The sequence below is a fragment of the Hemiscyllium ocellatum genome, chromosome 12 (genome assembly GCF_020745735.1).
Source record: "Hemiscyllium ocellatum isolate sHemOce1 chromosome 12, sHemOce1.pat.X.cur, whole genome shotgun sequence".
Taxonomy (NCBI): domain Eukaryota; kingdom Metazoa; phylum Chordata; class Chondrichthyes; order Orectolobiformes; family Hemiscylliidae; genus Hemiscyllium; species Hemiscyllium ocellatum.
The window spans coordinates 8,474,603-8,491,878 of NC_083412.1; the positions used below are offsets into that span (position 1 = coordinate 8,474,603).

The following is a 17,276-nucleotide window of genomic DNA, read 5'->3' on the forward strand; positions in this document are numbered from 1 at the left end:
ACCCCACACCATTCTGCTCACAGTCTGAGAATACAGGATCTCCCATTTAAGATTGTGATGAGAGTGAATTCTATCTCTCAAAGGGATGTGAGTCTATGGGAGGAGTGGTGGAGGTAAGGTCATTGGATCTTTTAAAGGCAGATATAGAGATTCTTGACCAACGAGAGAGTCAAGGACTATGAGTGGGTAAGTGGGAACGTGGGTTTGACGTTACAATCAGATCAGCCATGATCTTACTGAATAGCCAAATGACCACCTCCTGCTCTTAATTCAGTGTTAGTTGTGTCTGTTTATAACTTATCCTAACATGTCCAATATAGCGATGTCTGAAAAACTTGAAGGGCCACAGTTCCAATTTATTGGTGAGTGAGTATTGTACACTTGGTCAATCAAAGACTCCACTTTTATTTGTGACATTGTAAAATACTCCATTAGTCAGAAACATCACTAAATTCCTGAGCATACTATCTGGTTGATTGCAGCAGAACGTATATCTGGGCCCTCTTCTGTCACTTCAATGTACTTCCACATCCGGAAGTTTTAACATTACTGGTGTAAAATCCTAAAATACCAACAAAGGTACAAATTAGGTCTTCAGTCTTTGAATGCAGTAAAGATGTTAAATTTTCAATATTTAAAATTTTATTGACCTTCAAATAATCACTTAGAATGTAATTTTGAAATCTCAAGTCAAGTGCGCTTTGCTTTTAACAGCCAACCTGTCAATAAACTGATGCAGTAAATTAGTTTCAGCAAAGTTTAATTAATAACGAAGCTCCTTCAATGATATGGGACATAAATAACTTTAGCAATAAATTACCTTATTGTCTTTATGTCTCCATGCAGCAAAGGCTAGGCTAAGAGTAGCCAGGCAAAGTAAGATTCCAATGGACAAGAATATATAAGGAATGTAAGTCACCACACGTATTTTATAAAGTGCTGATTTCAGTTTCACTGCTGATTTGTCATCGATTAAAGCTTGCTGTTGGACAAATGGGAGAGAAAGCAGAACCACCAGATTACTAAGGCACTTTTATACATTATCCTCATACCAAATGTTACATCTTAAATTACATCAAGATGGATAAATTCCCAGGACCTGATCAGGTATCCCAGAACTTTGTGGGAAGCTACAGAAGTGATTGCTGAGCTATTTACGAAGATATTTGTATCACCAATAGCCAGGAGTGAGGTTCTGGAAGATGGGAGGATGACTTATGTGGTGCCACTAAGATGAAAAGTGGTAAGGAAAAGCCAGGGAATAATAGACCGGTGAGCCTGACGTCAGTGGTGGGTAAATTGTTGGAGCAAATTGTGAAGGACAGGATTTACATGAATTTGGAAAGGCATGGACTGATTAGAGATAGTCAACATGGCTTTGTGTTTGGAAAAAACAAGTCTCACGAACTTTATTGAGGTTTTTATTTGAAGAAGTGACAAGATTGAGGAAAGCAGAATGGTAGGTGTTGTCTATATGGACTTCTGCAAGGTGTTCGACAAGGTTCAGCATGGTAGACTGGTTGGCAAAGTTAGATCATATGGAATCCAGGGGAGGTAGCCAGTTGGATACAAAATTACTTTGAATGTTAGAGACAGAGCATGATGGTGGTGGAGTGTTGTTTTTGGACTGGAGGCTTGTGACCAGTGGTATGCTGCAAGAATTGGTACTGGGTCCATAGCTTTTCATCATTTATATGATTTTAATGTGAATATAGGAAAAATTGTCAGTATATTTGCAGATTACACCAAAATTGGTGGGGTATTGGACAGTGAAGAAGGTCACAGGACCTTGATCAGATAAGCCAATGAGCCGAGGAGTGGCAGATGGAGTTTCATTTAAATAAGTGCAAGGTGCTGCGTTTTGGTAAGGCAAACCAGGCAGGAGTTATACAATTACTGGCAGGGCTCTGGGGAGTGCTGCCGAACAAAGAAACCTTGGAGTGCATGTGCAAGGATCCTTGGAAGTGGAGTCGCAGGTAGACAGGGCAGTGAAAAAGGCTTCATTGGTCAGTGCATTAAGTATAGGAGTTAGGAGGTCATGCTGCGGCTGTACAGGACATTGGTGAGGCAACTTTTAGGATACTGTGTTCAGTTCTGGTCTCCCGGCTATGGGAAAGATGTTGTGAAAGATGAAAGGGTTCAGAAAAGATTTCCAAGGATGTTGCCAGGGTTGCAGGATTTGAGCTATAGGGAGAGGCTGAACAGGCTGGGGCTGTTTTCTCTGGAGCATCAGAGGCTGAGGGGTAACCTCAGAGGTTTATAATGAGGTTAATCATGAGGGACATGGATAGGGTGAATAGCCAAGGTCTTTTTCCCAGAGTAGGGGAATTCAAAACTAGAGGGCACAGGTTTAAAGTGAAAGGGGAAAAGGCTGAAAAAAAGAGCTGAGGGGCAGTTTTCTTTTCCATGCAGAGGGTGGTGCATGTACAGAATGTGCTGCCAGAGAAAGTCATAGAGCTATTGAAATGTACAACCAGAAACTTTCAGTCCAACTTGTTCATACCAACAAGATATCCTAAATTAATTCAGTCCCATTTGCCAGCATTTGACATATATCCTTCTAACCCTTCCTGTTTCATATACGCATCCAGATGCCTTTTAAACGTATCAGACCCCACCACTTCTTCAGGCTTGTGCCCGAAACGTTGATTCTCCTGTTCCTTGGATGCTTCCAATTAAACCTGTTGGACTATAACCTGGTGTTGTGTGATTTTTAATATTAAATGTAAGTTGTTGTTTCTGTTGTCAAACTCTACACCCTGAAGATCAGCTGTTCACAAATATTTTGTAGGGTGAGCCCATTTTAATGCCTCAGACTTTCCAAATGACATTCTGATCTCTTAAAAAAAAAAGGTTGGCTTCATGGAACTGAAACCAAAACACATATGTCTCTACTTTAGAAATCCAAATTCCTAATCACAAATTATATGTACCACTTGTATCACAGAATCACGGGAAAGATTGGTCAGGTCAGTGTTCTTCATTAGAAAAGACTTGGAGACCTTTAATATTGCAAAGTCTTTGAACAGAGGAGTTATGCAGAGGTTGACTCTTAAGTGCCCTCTGACATGGCTGGCAAGTTACTCAGTTCAAGGACGATTAGGGACCCATAAAAAATATTGACTTAGCCAGTGACACCCACATCCCATGAAAGAATAAAAGGAAAAACTAAATACTCATGATATTTCATTTTCACCAATTCAATTAAAGTTATTCTAATATCAATAGAAAATAAACATTATTTATACAGCCTTCATATCTACAGGCCTCACCTAAGTAATTGCTTTTGAACCACAGCCAGTATTTTCTTTAACAAATGCTGCATCCAATTTGTAAGTAGTAAGCTCCAGACTCAAAAATGGTGCATTGTATGTTCTTATATTTAAATGGTTTTGGTCAAGTAAATATTGACCAGGACAAACACAGAAAAGTATCACGTGTTGAACAGTTAGAGACAAAAACACTACAGATGTTGGAATCCAAAGTAGACAAGGAGGAGGCTGGAAGATCACAGTAAGCCAGACAGTATCAGGAGGTGGAGAAGGCAGTGTTCGGTGTAACCCTTCAGGAATGGAGGTGGGGGTAGGGGAGCTCAGATAAAGTGCTTACTGCTTACAAATTGGATGCTGCATTTGTCCCGGTTAATGCTGTGAAATACCACATTAGCCAGTGGAATTGAAAGGGTGATAGGGGAGCAGCAGCAAATACTGGCCCCTTCTCAGCACGGTCACATCCAGTTGTGAATGGTGGTGAACAGTTAAACAATGAACAGAAGTTGGAGGCTCCACATACATCAAGATGGTGGCGAATAGGACACTTCAGCGGGAGCTCATCCACTCTGCCTGTTTATTTTTATCATTTTCTTCTGTTTTGTGTTTTTTTTTCTCTTCTTTCTTGAGGCAGTCTCCCAGCCCAGAGTGGTCAGCACCACATGGTAGTCTTGCGGCCTGCCAGTTCTTTGATGGTTTGTGGTGACTTCTGGCCTTGTGAGCCTCAAGGTGAAGCTAAAGTGAAGCCCAGCGCTGTCTAGAGGCCAGGTTGGAAGGACTATTGTTCTGAACTTTCTATTTATCTATGTTCTCATTTATTCCTACAATCTGTAATGCTGGATGCTTCATTTATTTATTTTTCTATTTTTTACCCTAAGAACTTGTACTGAAGAATCTGTACCTAGGTACCTTGTACCTAAGATGGCGCCATAAGTAATGCCTTTCTATCGTACTCATTTGATACATCAGGAACAGTGTAATGTTGCTGCACTGTTTCACACTGATCTTGTCTTTGATTTACACAGAGTACACTTTCTCCCACTTCAGTGGCTGGTCCTCATACTTACCCCTTCTACCAGCAAAGCCCATGTCATCCTCAGTTTCAACTTTCTCTCTCTCGCTGTTCATTTAGACACATCCTTCTTGCCCAGCCCCCCTCATCAAAATCTTACCCCATCTCAAACTTTGTGCACAGATGCCTCATTAACATCAGACCTAAAATCAAAACATGCAACTTACCTCATTTAAAAACAGGACTGGTAAAATCATCGTCCGCATTTGATTAGTTTGGCTGCAAATAAATGAATTGAAAACATGTTGTGAAATATTTGTGAATATTTAACTAATGTAGAATTTTAAATCAACTACACAATTTTTACATGATTCCAATGGCATCAGAATTGAGAGAGGTGTTTAATACTGAGGATGATGACAACAAGCTAGATAGACACAAATGAAATTGAAGAATGGACATATAATTTAAAAATCCATTTCAGTGTAAGGTTCAAATACTGTAAGTAAAGTAAACTTTTCATTCAGGTAAACTAGGCAGAGGTCATGACCTTAGAAAAAGCAATATGAGTGAGACAAACAGCAGTGCATAACCAGAATAGGACATTCCTGAGATTTGAAAAAAAAAAGCATTGGCTCAGGAAACCGCACAGGTCCTTAAGCATGGGACTGTAAAGGAAGCATGTGAAATGGAAGGGAAAGTGCACGATCTATAAAAGCATACCAGTGCAGTGGCACCATAATGATCCACAGCCATAAAACAGTGCCCTGTACACACTGCAGGGTCCTTTCTCTGCTGAATAATTGAACATTTTGGGAGGATGTGCTAAATTAAAACTTTTACTTTCAAAGAAAAAGTCATCACACATTTGGCTACTTAATGATGTTCGCAAATCTCTATCAGAAGAGGAACATTATTTCCTTGGTGAGATCAAAGATCCCATTCATGCCTTCTTGCCCACACTCTGATATGTAAGATCATTTGGCCCATCAAGACTGCTTTGCTATTTGATGAGAATAGGAGTTGGGATGTCATGTTGCAGCTGCACAGGACATTGATTAGGCCGCTTTTGGAATATTGCATTAAATTCTAGTCTCTCCGCTTTAGGAAAGATGTTGCTAAACTTGTAAAGATTCAGAAAAAATTGACAAGCATGTTCCCAGGGTTGGAGGGTTTGAGCTGTAGGGAGATCCTGAATTGGCTGGGACTATTTTCCCGGAGTGTCGGAGGCTGAGGGGTTGATGTTCTAGAAGTTTATAAAATCATGAATGCCATAGTTAAGGTGAAAAGCCAAGGTCTTTTTCCCAGGATAGGGGAGTCCAAAACTAGAGGGCATAGGTTTAGGGTGAGAGGGGAATGATTTAAAAGGGACCTAATGGGCAACTTTTCCAAGTAGAGGGTGGTGCTTTTATGGAATGAGCTGCAAGAGCAGATGGTGAAGGCCTGTACAATTATAACATTTAAAAGGCATCTGAATGGGTATATGAATAGGAAGAGTTTAGAGGGGTATGGGCCAAGTGCTGGCAAATCGGACTTGATTAATTTAGGAAATCTGATTGGCATGGACAAGTGAACCGAAGGCTTTGTTTGTGCGCTTTACAAACCTATTACACTGAGATCATGGCTGATCAGATACAAATACAGAGAAAGCTGTGGAAATAGGAACAGCGTTAATCTTTCAAGTCTGGTATGATTCTTCTTTAAATGAAATGCTCCTCAATTCCACTTTCCCGTCATTCCCTTACTGCTTAAAAATCTGTCCATCCCAGCTTTGAATATATATATGTCAACAGATATATGACTAACTTTAAACTAGATACTGGAGTGAGTGTATTTGTTTTATCAGATGACGAACCACAATTACATCTGCAATAAAAATCCAGGTACAAAGCCCAGAAGGAAGTAAAAGTGAAGAGACATTTACAGACAGCACTTGAGTACAAGGTAAAGCAGATATTGGAGACAATGGTCTTAGACATTCTAGTCTGCACTGAATCTGTTGAAGATTATGGGCTGAGGGTTCAAGTGGCTTTAAACTGTTTACTAAAATGAAAAGTGTGAATTCTTGAAAAATGTCTATTCATTACCCAGGGCAAATTTTTAATAATATGGGCATTAATGGTGCACCCACAAAAAACAACACCATTAGTGAATTTCCAATCCCTGTTTTGTCTTAAGTTTTCAACATTTCCTTGGTATGGTTAATCAGCTAGAGAAATTTCTGCCTGGCGCAGTGTATTTATTGACACCTTCAGACAGCGAATTAAAGCAAGCTCAAGCACAGTGTTGGAATTCATATCAGGAGCAAGCATATGACAAGGAACAAGGAGATATTCTGCTTTCACTGGACACCTTCCCTTATTGTGACCCTTCATTACTGACTATAATTGCAGCTGATGCCTCATCTACATAGCTTTTAGATTACTTACAGTGTGGAAACAGGCCCTTCGGTCCAACAAGTCCACACCGACCCACCGAAGCGCAACCCACCCATACCCCTACATTTACCCCCTACCTAACATTACAGGCAATTTAGCATGGCCAATTCACCTGATCTGCACATCTTTGGACTGTGGGAGGAAACCGGAGCACCTGGAGGAAACCCACGCAGACACGGGGAGAATGTGCAAACTCCACACAGTCGCCTGAGGCGGGAATTGAACCCGGGTGTCTGGCGCTGTGAGGCAGCAGTGCTAACCACTGTGCCACTGTGCCGCCCATAGCTGTGGCAATACTGTTTCAAGAACAACCAAATCGGTATCACAGGCCAGTTTGCAATGCATCTTGAGCATGTCTGACACTGACAGGAGGTACATGGCCAAGGAGAAAGAGGCTCTCACTGTTACATTGATTTATGAGAAATTCTTGGATTACATCATCAGTTTAAATGCAGCACGATGGCTCAGTGGTTAGCACTGCTGCCTCACAGCGCCAGGGACCCGGGTTCGATTCCTGCCTAAGGCGAATGTCTTTGTGGAGTTTGCACAATCTCCCGGTGTCTGCGTGGGTTTCCTCCCACAATCCAAAGATGTGCAGGTCAGGTGAATTGGCAGTGCTAAATTGCCCATTGTGTTAGGTACATTAGTCAGGGATAAATATAGGGTAGGGGAATGGGTCTGTGTGCATTACTCTTAGGAGGGTTGGTGTGGATTTGTTGAGCCGAAGGGCCTGCTCCCATACTGTTGGGAATCTAACCTAAAAGGTCATCATATAGACATATCAGAAGCTGCTAGGCTCTTTATCTGATTTGGCCCTAATAATTCAAAGCAGCAGTCAATGAATGGTAGGATGCAAGAAATCTCTGAGGAATAGAGAGATCTCTGGATGTTTGTGATTACTCACAAATCCCTGAAGGAGACAGGACAGGTTTTACCTAGGTTAATCGGGTAGTTAAGGCATACTTTGTGCTTGCGTTTATCATTCGTAGCATACATTATAAGAGCAGGAAGGTTATGTTGAAGTTGTACAGAACTTTGGTTGGGCTCTAGCTGGAGTATTGTATGCAGTTCTGGTCACCGCACTCTAGGAAGAATGTGATTGCACTGGAGGGGCTGCAGTGGAAATTCACCAGGATGTTGCCTGGGATGGAGCATTTCATCAAGGGAGACTGGATAAGATCGAGCTGTTTTCTTTGGAGCACAGACGTTTCAGGAGAAACCTGACAGAGATGGATAAGATCATGAGGGACATGAGCAAGGTAGTTAGGAAGAAGCTGTTTCCTTACCAAAAGAGTTAATAACGAGGGGGCAACATTTTAAGGTGAAAGGCAGGCGCTTTTAGAGGGAATTTGAGGGAAGGCTTTTTCACCGAGAGGTTAGTGGGTCTGGAATGCTAGGTAAAAACAATGCTAGGTAAAAACCATTCCTGATGAAGGGCTTTTGCCCGAAACGTCGATTTTACTGATCCTCGGATGCTGCCTGAACTGCTGTGCTCTTCCAGCACCACTAATCCAGGGTCTGAAATGCACTGTCTGAGACTGTCATGTAGGGCAGGAAGCCACATAATCTTTAAAAAAAAATTGGATGAGCACTTGAAATGGCACAACAATCAAGGCTGTGCGCCTAGTGTGGGGAAGTGGGACCAGTGTAGATTCAGAGTCGTTTTTTTGTCAGTGTAGACTCAATGAGCAAAAGGGTGTATTTTATACTGTATAATTCTAAATAAACAATATATATTCATTCCATACCCCTCCCATTTATCTCTCCACCCCCGAGGCTCCCAGCCTCATTTCTGAACATAGAAAGGTACAGCACAGAACAGGCCCTTTGGCCCATGATATTGTGCCAAGGGTTAATCCTAATGTAAAATAAAATAACTTAACCTATGCACCCCTCAACTCATTGCTCTCCAAGTGCATGTCCAGCAGTCACTTAAATGTCCCTAATGACTCTGCTTCCATCATTTTTGCCCGAAACATCGATTCGCCTGCTCCACGGATGCTGCCTAACCTGCTGTGCTTTTCCAGCACTACTCTAATCTTGACTCTATTCACCAGCATCTGCAGCACCCACTACTGCCTAATACATATTCATTATCAATCTGTTGGCTATACCATTAGTGATTTACTGGAGGCTCATTTTCGGCATCATCTTGTTCTTTGTCGCAATTATTTTGTTAATCCCCATCTGCACTTTGATACAACAGAAACATTGAACTCAGGAGGACAACAATATGTGAAAAATGGCAAGGAAAGCAAAGAGCAGATATTCATTCAAAAAGGACCAACATCTTCGTCAAAAAGTCAATTTTCAAAAGCCAAGACTGTAGGATTCTAACTGCAGGCTGTCAGAAGCTTGATACTATCCAGAATAAAGCAACCCACATGATTGGCACCACCTTTGACATTCATTTCCTGCACAGTAGGAGCAGTGCATACAATCTACAAGACAAACTGCAGAAATTCACCCAAGGATCCTCAGATAACACCTCCATGACCACTTCCAGTTTGGAGTCATCAAAAAGTGTGGCGCTGGAAAAGCACAACAGGTCAGGCAGCATCCAAGGAGCAGGAGAGTCAACATTTTGGGCGAAAGCCCTTCATCTGTTCCTGATGAAGAGTTTCTGCTCGACACATTGATTCTACTGCTCCTCAGATGCTGCCTGACCAGCTGCGCTTTTCCAGTGCCACACTTATCGATTCTGATCTTCAGCATCTGCAGTCCACACTTTCTCCAGTTAGAAGGACTAGGGCAACATGTATGTGGGAACACCACCCCTTGTAATGTCCCCTCCAAGCCACTCACCATCCTGACTGGGAATTAAGTGACTGTTCCTTCAGTGTCACAGGGTCAAAATCCTGGAACTCCTTTCTGAATGATATTGGGGGTCCATCTGCAGTATGTGGATTGCAGCAGTTCAAGAAGGCAGCTCACCACCACCTTCTCAAGGGCTACTAGGGACGGGCAATAAATGGTGACACACTTCGTGAATGAATAATTAACAGGCAAAATTATGAGGTGCCCTGCTCCAACAGAATCTGCACCATTGTACCTCAGTGGTTTCTTCACTGTGTTAAACGTTTGGGGAGAGTGTGCTAAGTACATCTGGAGGTTTTATTGAATCTAGTTAAAAATCAAACACCACCTGGTTGTAGTCCAACAGGTTTAATTGGAAGCACTAGCTTTCGGAGCATTGTCAACCATCTGATAAAGGAGCAGCACTCCGAAAGCTAGTGCTTTCAAATAAACCTGTTGGACTATAACCTGGCGTTGTGCGATTTGTAACTTTGTACACTCCAGTCCGACACTGGCGTCTCCAAATCACTATTGTATATTATCTCTATTAGTTCAGTCCCTAAAATCAAGGAGATAGTCAATGAATGTGGATATTCTCAGCAATTCTCTCAGTCTATTTGGGAAACAGTTACATTCATCCTTAGATAATCAATCTGAGTGTGTAAAAGGAGTCACTTACACAACGCCCTTCACCGCCTCGACATGAATATTGATCTGCATTCTCTTGGCTGCTCTGACAGGGATACCAGTCATCTGGAAGGAATGGAAGAATACAATTACCTCAGCTAGATGGATTTCTATTTCAATTCTCTGTGCTTCAAGGTTTTGTGGTCACCCTGGGACATGGCTGCTGCCACAGGAAACTCAAGAGTAGGCATCTGCAAGAGTCATTGAATTATCCTTGTTAATGTAATATTCTCAATGTCAAACAGCAACCTAAAATGGCCACAATTAAGGCAACAACATGTAAAGCTTTCAGAGGTGATGCGTGCATTGTACATTAGTTTAGATTACTTACAGTGTGGAAACAGGCCCTTCGGCCCAGCAAGTCCACACCGACCCGCCGAAGCGCAACCCACCCATACCCCTACATACACCCCTTACCTAACACTACGGGCAATTTAGCACGGCCAATTCACCTGACCCGCACATCTTTGGACTGTGGGAGGAAACCGGAGCACCCGGAGGAAACCCACGCAGACACGGGGAGAACGTGCAAACTCCACACAGTCAGTCGCCTGAGTCGGGAATTGAACCCGGGTCTCAGGCGCTGTGAGGCAGCAGTGCTAACCACTGTGCCATCGTGCCGCCCACTATGAGGTGATCTCTTGTGGAAAATCGACACTAAAGGTCACTTTTGGATGATACTTGGTTTAAGGTGTGAGATATTGTGTTATTGTATGGGCTAATCTTTATTAACTCACTCACCAACTTGCTATATTCATTAATACCAGGTTCCCATTCATTCATAACCCTTTTCTAACTTATTGTTTACTGTAACACGGTTTCATTCATAAAACCACAGTTCTGTAGTATCCAAATTTAAGAACAACTCTTTCAAACCCATTATTGCATTTCCACACCTTATCAGCCCTTGCTGCTCAGCACATAGAATAATACCATCCTCATCAAGTCTTCACGAAATATTACAATATTAATCAGCCCTTACCAACCATCTCCTGGACCTGAATAGATTAAGTACTTGTTAAATATTTTTTAACTGGGCCATTATCCCTTTAAGTGTTTCATTGAAATTGCATGAATGAATGAAACTCATACCAGCAAATAGTAAATAAATCTCACAACCCAGCTGCAGTAATCAAGAGTCAAGAGTGGGTTTATTTGTCATTTTTCCCATATACAACTGATACAGTAAAAACGAGACAGCGTTCCTCCAGGACCAAGGTATTACATGGGTAGCACAAACAGCATGATCATATGCAGGGTGGCATAAAGTGCCTAAAAAGTGCAAAACACACAAGACAGTACGGTAATTCCTGACATGTCAAGACAATAGGCACAGTGGTGTACAAATTACAGAGTAATAAAAGAACGATAATTAATAAAACATTGTTCAAGCAGCAATTTGAAGTCATGTAAAAAGTTTAGATGGAATAGAGTCTGATCATACTGTGTTAAGGAGCCTGATGGCTTAGGGGGAGAAACTGTTGAATCGTCTGGTCGTGAGAGATTGAATGCTGTGGTATCTTCTTCCAGAAGAAAGTGAGGACTGCAGATGCTGGAGATCAGAGCTGAAAATGTGTTGCTGGAAAAGCGCAGCAGGTCAGGCAGCATCCAAGGAGCAGGAGAGCCTTCCTGAAGGGCTCATGCCCGAAACATCGATTCTCCTGCTCCTTGGATGCTGCCTGACCTGCTGTGCTTTTCCAGCAACACATTTTCAGCTATCTTCTTCCAGGTGGCAGGAGGGAGAAGAGTTTGAGTGAGGGATGTGTGGGGTCTTCCACAATGCTCTTAGCCTTCCAGATGCAGCGTGTGGTGTAAATGTCTGCAATGGAGGGAGAGAGACCCCGATGATCCTCTCAGCTGTCCTCACTATCCGTTATGGGGTCTTACAATCAGAGGCAGTGCAAGTCCCGAACCAGGCAGTGATGCAGCAGCTCAGGGTACTCTCAATGAACCCTCTGAAGAATGTGGTGAGGACGGGGGAGGGAAGGTGGGCTTTCCTTCAGCCTGAGCAGAAAGTAGAGACGCTGTTGGGCTTTTTTGGCTATGGAGCTGGTGTTGAAGGTCCAGGTGTGATTCTCCATCGATGTACGCCAAGAAATATGGTGCTTTTCATGATCTCCATGGGGGAGTCGTCGATATCCAGCAGAGAGTGGACACTCTGTGCCCTCCTAAAGTCAAGAACCATCTCTTTCATTTTGTCCATGTTCAGAGATAGGTTGTTGGCTCTGCACCAGTCCGTTAGCCTCTGCCCCTCCTCACCTGTATGCTGACTCATCGTTCCTGTTAATGAGACCCACTACAGTCGTGTCATCAGCGATCTTAACAATATCCTTTCTTCTTTTATTAAGTCTAGTTACAATTTTTAACGTTTTTAGAGCATAGAGGCCTATATTGTTGCTAATATTTACTAACATAAAAGGGAAAAGGACTAACACTTCCTCATTATGCAAGCAGACTGCACAGACACCCCAACAGAAGTTGCAGCCAGCACTTAACACATGTTTCAATCCATCTCCTGTCTCCCAGGACAGAGGCCCTTCAAACCTTTGTGTACTATAGATAAAAAATGCAACATCAAGGTAATAATGCACTTTTAATATATGTAAGAGCTGTGTATAAAGGGGCTTCTGTAAGAATTATATTTCAGGACTGTATTGCTGCCTTGAACTGGTGAAGTGATTGCTGAATAAAAGCAGCTATTTTCACCCCTCCCTGATTTCAGTCGTTATTTGAACATGATCCCACACAGGGCACAGGATGATAAAATGTAGACGTTGAACTACATTAGTCCCTGTCTGAAGTCTTTATTTGATCTTTATTTGCATGCAATACAACAACTTGTACTGATGTAGAGCCTTTATGAGGTAAAGTGTCACAAGATAGTTTGTTGTGTTATCAAACCAAATGTGACACCAAACTGCTCCTCAGGAGGCACTAGGGCAGGAAACAGTCAAAGAGGTTTAAAGGTTGCCCACAAAAGATGGAAGTGAGGTGTAGAGGTGGAGGGATTTCAGGAGGAAATTTCAAGCTTAGGGCTCAGGGAAGTTTTGTCGGTGGGACAGGGGATTACTTTCAGGGATGTTCACAAAGCCAGAGGCAGAGAGCCCCTGATGTCTTAGAGAGTGGTGAGGCAGGAGATTACAGATATAAGGAGAGGTGAGGCCATGAAGGGACTTGAAAACAAGGAAGAGAATTTTAAAATTAGTGGGCAGCACGGTGGCACAGTGGTTAGCACTGCTGCCTCACAGCGCCAGAGACCTGAGTTCAATTCCCGCCTCAGGCGACTGACTGTGTGGAGTTTGCACGTTCTCCCCGTGTCTGCGTGGGTTTCCTCCGGGTGCTCCGGTTTCCTCCCACAGTCCAAAGATGTGCGGGAAAGTGAATTGGCCATGCTAAATTGCCCGTAGTGTTAGGTAAGGGGTAAATGTAGGGGTATGGGTGGGACCGCTCTTTGGCGGGTCGGTGTGGACTTGTTGGGCCGAAGTGCCTGTTTCCACACTGTAAGTAATCTAATCTAATCTAAAAACTGAAGCCTTGCTTCACCAAGACCCAGTGCGGGTAAGATAGCACAGCAGGTGATGTGGAATGGGGCATGATGCAATTAGGACATATATACGCACATTTAGAAGTACACATATACACACATGCAGAAGTTCATATATACACATCTCCACATCCATACATACATGAGCTTGTATATACACATACATACAGACATGAGCATGCATGCACCCACAGACATGTGCACATGAGCATGTATATACATACCATATCTAAGTATGCTACATAGGCATGCTTGCATAAACTCATACATGAGCATGTATACAGATAAAGGTGCATGAGCATGCACATATATACACAAACATGAACATATTTACACACACATACAATGGTCATTCTCCCACCATGGATATACACATGAGCATGCAGACACATAGATATGCGTGCATTTGCACACGTGCACACACAATAACATACATACATGAACACACACATACATAGACGAGCACAAAAAGACACATTAACACACATATGTACACGTACACTAGCACATATAAACAAACATACACAAGTTTTAAATCCGTTCCCATATCTAGAATATAAAACTATTCTTGGTAATGGTACCCATAACAACTGTCAATGTGAAAAACCATCTGGTTCACAACTGTCCTATTGAGAAGAACATCTGTTGTCCTTATCTGGTAATGCTGACATATTACAGCATTACACAATTGTTACAGTGCTATTCAGCCCATCGTTTCTGCACTGACTCTGAGTATTGTAAATTAGTGTCATTCTCTTGCCTTTTCATCAGAACCCTGTTTCTATTTAAGTTATCACCCAATTCCCTCTTGAATGCCCCAGTTGAATGTGCCAAAGAGCCACAACAATAACTGCTCTCTCAAATGGTCTGGGCATGCCACTCAGTTCATGGGCAATTAGGGATGGACAATAAATGTGGTCTTGCCAGCAACATCTAAGTCCCATCACAGAATAAATAAAATAGCACATTTTTTTAAAAAGGCTTGGGGATGACATGTATAGCACAAACAGTTATGTTCGCTTACCGGTTCAATATCGAGGAATGTTTGATGAGCTTCTGTATTAGGTTCCATTCCGCCAATGTCACTCACTAGTCGCTGATCTCCATTGTAAAAATGAGGTGATGATATGAAAATAGGGGCTCCTGGGATATCAGAGCAAAAAAAGTGAAGTTTACATTTCAAAGGGAAATCAATCTGTTCTACTCCTTGTCAATGCTAGACGCATGAGGCAGGGACTGAGAATAGGCGCTGCATCTGGGGACAATGTCATGGATTGTGACAGTGTTCCCTTGCACACCAGTTGGTGATGTAACAGTAGTGTAAATCTAATATTGGCACCAGACCACTAGGAAATTACTGTGTATAGCGTTCCTCCCAGGTGAGTAGAGGGAAACTGGCCCTCTCTGTTCACCTCTTAGTCTGGTCACAATAAAAGAAAAGAAAGTGCAGGGGAATCTCAGTAGGTCTGGCAGCATCTGTGGAGAGAGTAACAGAGTTAATATTTTGAGTCCAGTATGTCTCTTCTCCAGAAGAAGGCTCATTGAGTTTTTCCAGCAATTTCAGTTTTTGTTTCAGATTTATAGCATCCAGTGTTCTTTAAGTATTGCAGCATATTTTTTCCACCTAAGAATGTACCCATCTCCGGTTAAAAATGGAGTTTACTTTTGCTGTAAGAAATAAGAAGCCAATCAATGAGGTATTCCAAGTTAAAGAAAGAGGAAATATATTAACTGTCAAAATCTAGGAAAATAATTTAACAAAAATATCAAGTCATCAAACTTAGTGCAGTCAGAGCACACAATCAAATGTATCCATACAGAAACACAGACACACTTACATGCAGAGACACACAGATGCAAGTGCACACAAACACAGGTACTCACAATCACACACACGTAGACACAGAGAATCACTCACAAGCATACACAGACACACACATACTCACTCTCACACAGGCATACATACTTGCACACAGATTCTCAATAATCATTCACAAAACCTTGTACACAGAGACACAGACATACACACAAATAACATGTTGCATATGGACTACAGTGGTTCAATAAAGCAGCTTACCACCATCTTCTCTAGGGCAACAAGGCAGTAAATGCTGGACCAGCCAGCAGCACCTACATTCCATGAGGGAATGAAAAAAAACACACATATACCCATTCTCACAAGCTCACACCCTGACAAATTCATACTAATACAGATGATCACAGACACACACTAACATACACACAGGCACACGGACAAACTAATTTACACACACAGATACAGATACACACAGAGACACAACAGACACAGACACCCACCCACCTGGACTAATACACATTGACACACACACACACCCATACTCACTAATTAACACACACATATTGCTACACTCAAAGTAATACACAACATTCACGCACGCTAATACTCACACACGCACTAATACAAAATTAAAATGGAATAGTGCTGTCTACAAAGGGACATAACCATGTTTGTTTGGTTTGGTCCTTTGGTTGTCTTTAATGCTAAAGTTTTTATCCTGAGGCTGATGCTGATTATATCCAAGAGGATAGTTAATCAGTCATAGCAAATTTTGCAGTTCCCGAAAATTTTCAATTCCTTAACTAATATTCTCTCTAGCTGTTTCTTTAGGAGCCAGGGATCAATTCCTTCAGAGAGAGAAAATAGAGACAGCAGCCTCTCTTCCATTATCTGCCCAAAGATTCTCCATTGAAATACTGGGTCCAGTGTGCATTCCAAGAGATCTACAGCACAGAAGATCATTCAGCCCATTATGTCTGACAGCGTTAATTCCATTTTCAGTTTTTGGCCCATTGCACTGGAGGCTACAGCAATGCATCTGAATATCTAAATATTGCTTTAATCTTACAAGAGTTTTTGACTCTAACATCCTTTCAGGCAGTGAAATCCAGGCACTGTCAGTGAAAACCGTTTCTCCTAAACTCTTCTTTCTAGCTTTTTGAGTTTGTTGGCCCTCCTGAAGTGCATTACATCCCACTTTTCGGCATTAGAACATAGAACAGTATAGCACAGAACAGGCCCTTCAGCCCACGATGTTGTGCTGACCACTGATCCTCATGTATGCACCCTCAAATTTCTGTGACCATATGCATGTCCAGCAGTCTCTTAAATGTCCCCAATGACCCTGTCTCCACAACTGCTGCTGGCAACGCATTCCATGCTCTCTCAACTCTCTGTGTAAAGAACTTGCCCCTAACATCCCCTCTACACTTTCCTCCAATCAGCTTAAAACTATGACGCCTTGTGTTAGTCATTTCTGCCCTGGGAAATAGTCTCTGGCTATTGACTTTATCTATGCCTCTCATTATCTTGTATACCTCAATTAGGTCCCCTCTTCTCCTTCTTTTCTCCAATGAAAAGAGTCCGAGCTCAGTCAACCTCTCCTCATAAGATAAGCCCTCCAGTCCAGGCAGCATCCTGGTAAACCTCCTCTGAACCCTCTCCAAAGCATCCACATCTTTCTTATAATAGGGCGACCAGAACTGGACGCAGT

The 17,276-nt window shown here is 42.2% G+C and overlaps 1 protein-coding gene across 1 annotated transcript in view; it reads right to left on the reverse strand.

The window, feature by feature from the left end:
• Positions 1 to 385: 385 nt before the first annotated feature.
• Positions 386 to 17,276, reverse strand: part of LOC132820653 (lysosome membrane protein 2-like) — a 64,864-nt gene continuing 47,973 nt past the window's right edge. Inside the window, exons 8-12 of the mRNA XM_060832863.1 lie at positions 14,771 to 14,889; positions 10,195 to 10,268; positions 4,509 to 4,560; positions 821 to 982; positions 386 to 562 (exon numbers count right to left, since the gene is read on the reverse strand). Of these exons, the coding sequence (XP_060688846.1) occupies positions 515 to 562; positions 821 to 982; positions 4,509 to 4,560; positions 10,195 to 10,268; positions 14,771 to 14,889 (455 nt within the window). The 3' untranslated portion in view covers positions 386 to 514. The remainder of the gene's footprint in view (positions 563 to 820; positions 983 to 4,508; positions 4,561 to 10,194; positions 10,269 to 14,770; positions 14,890 to 17,276) is intronic.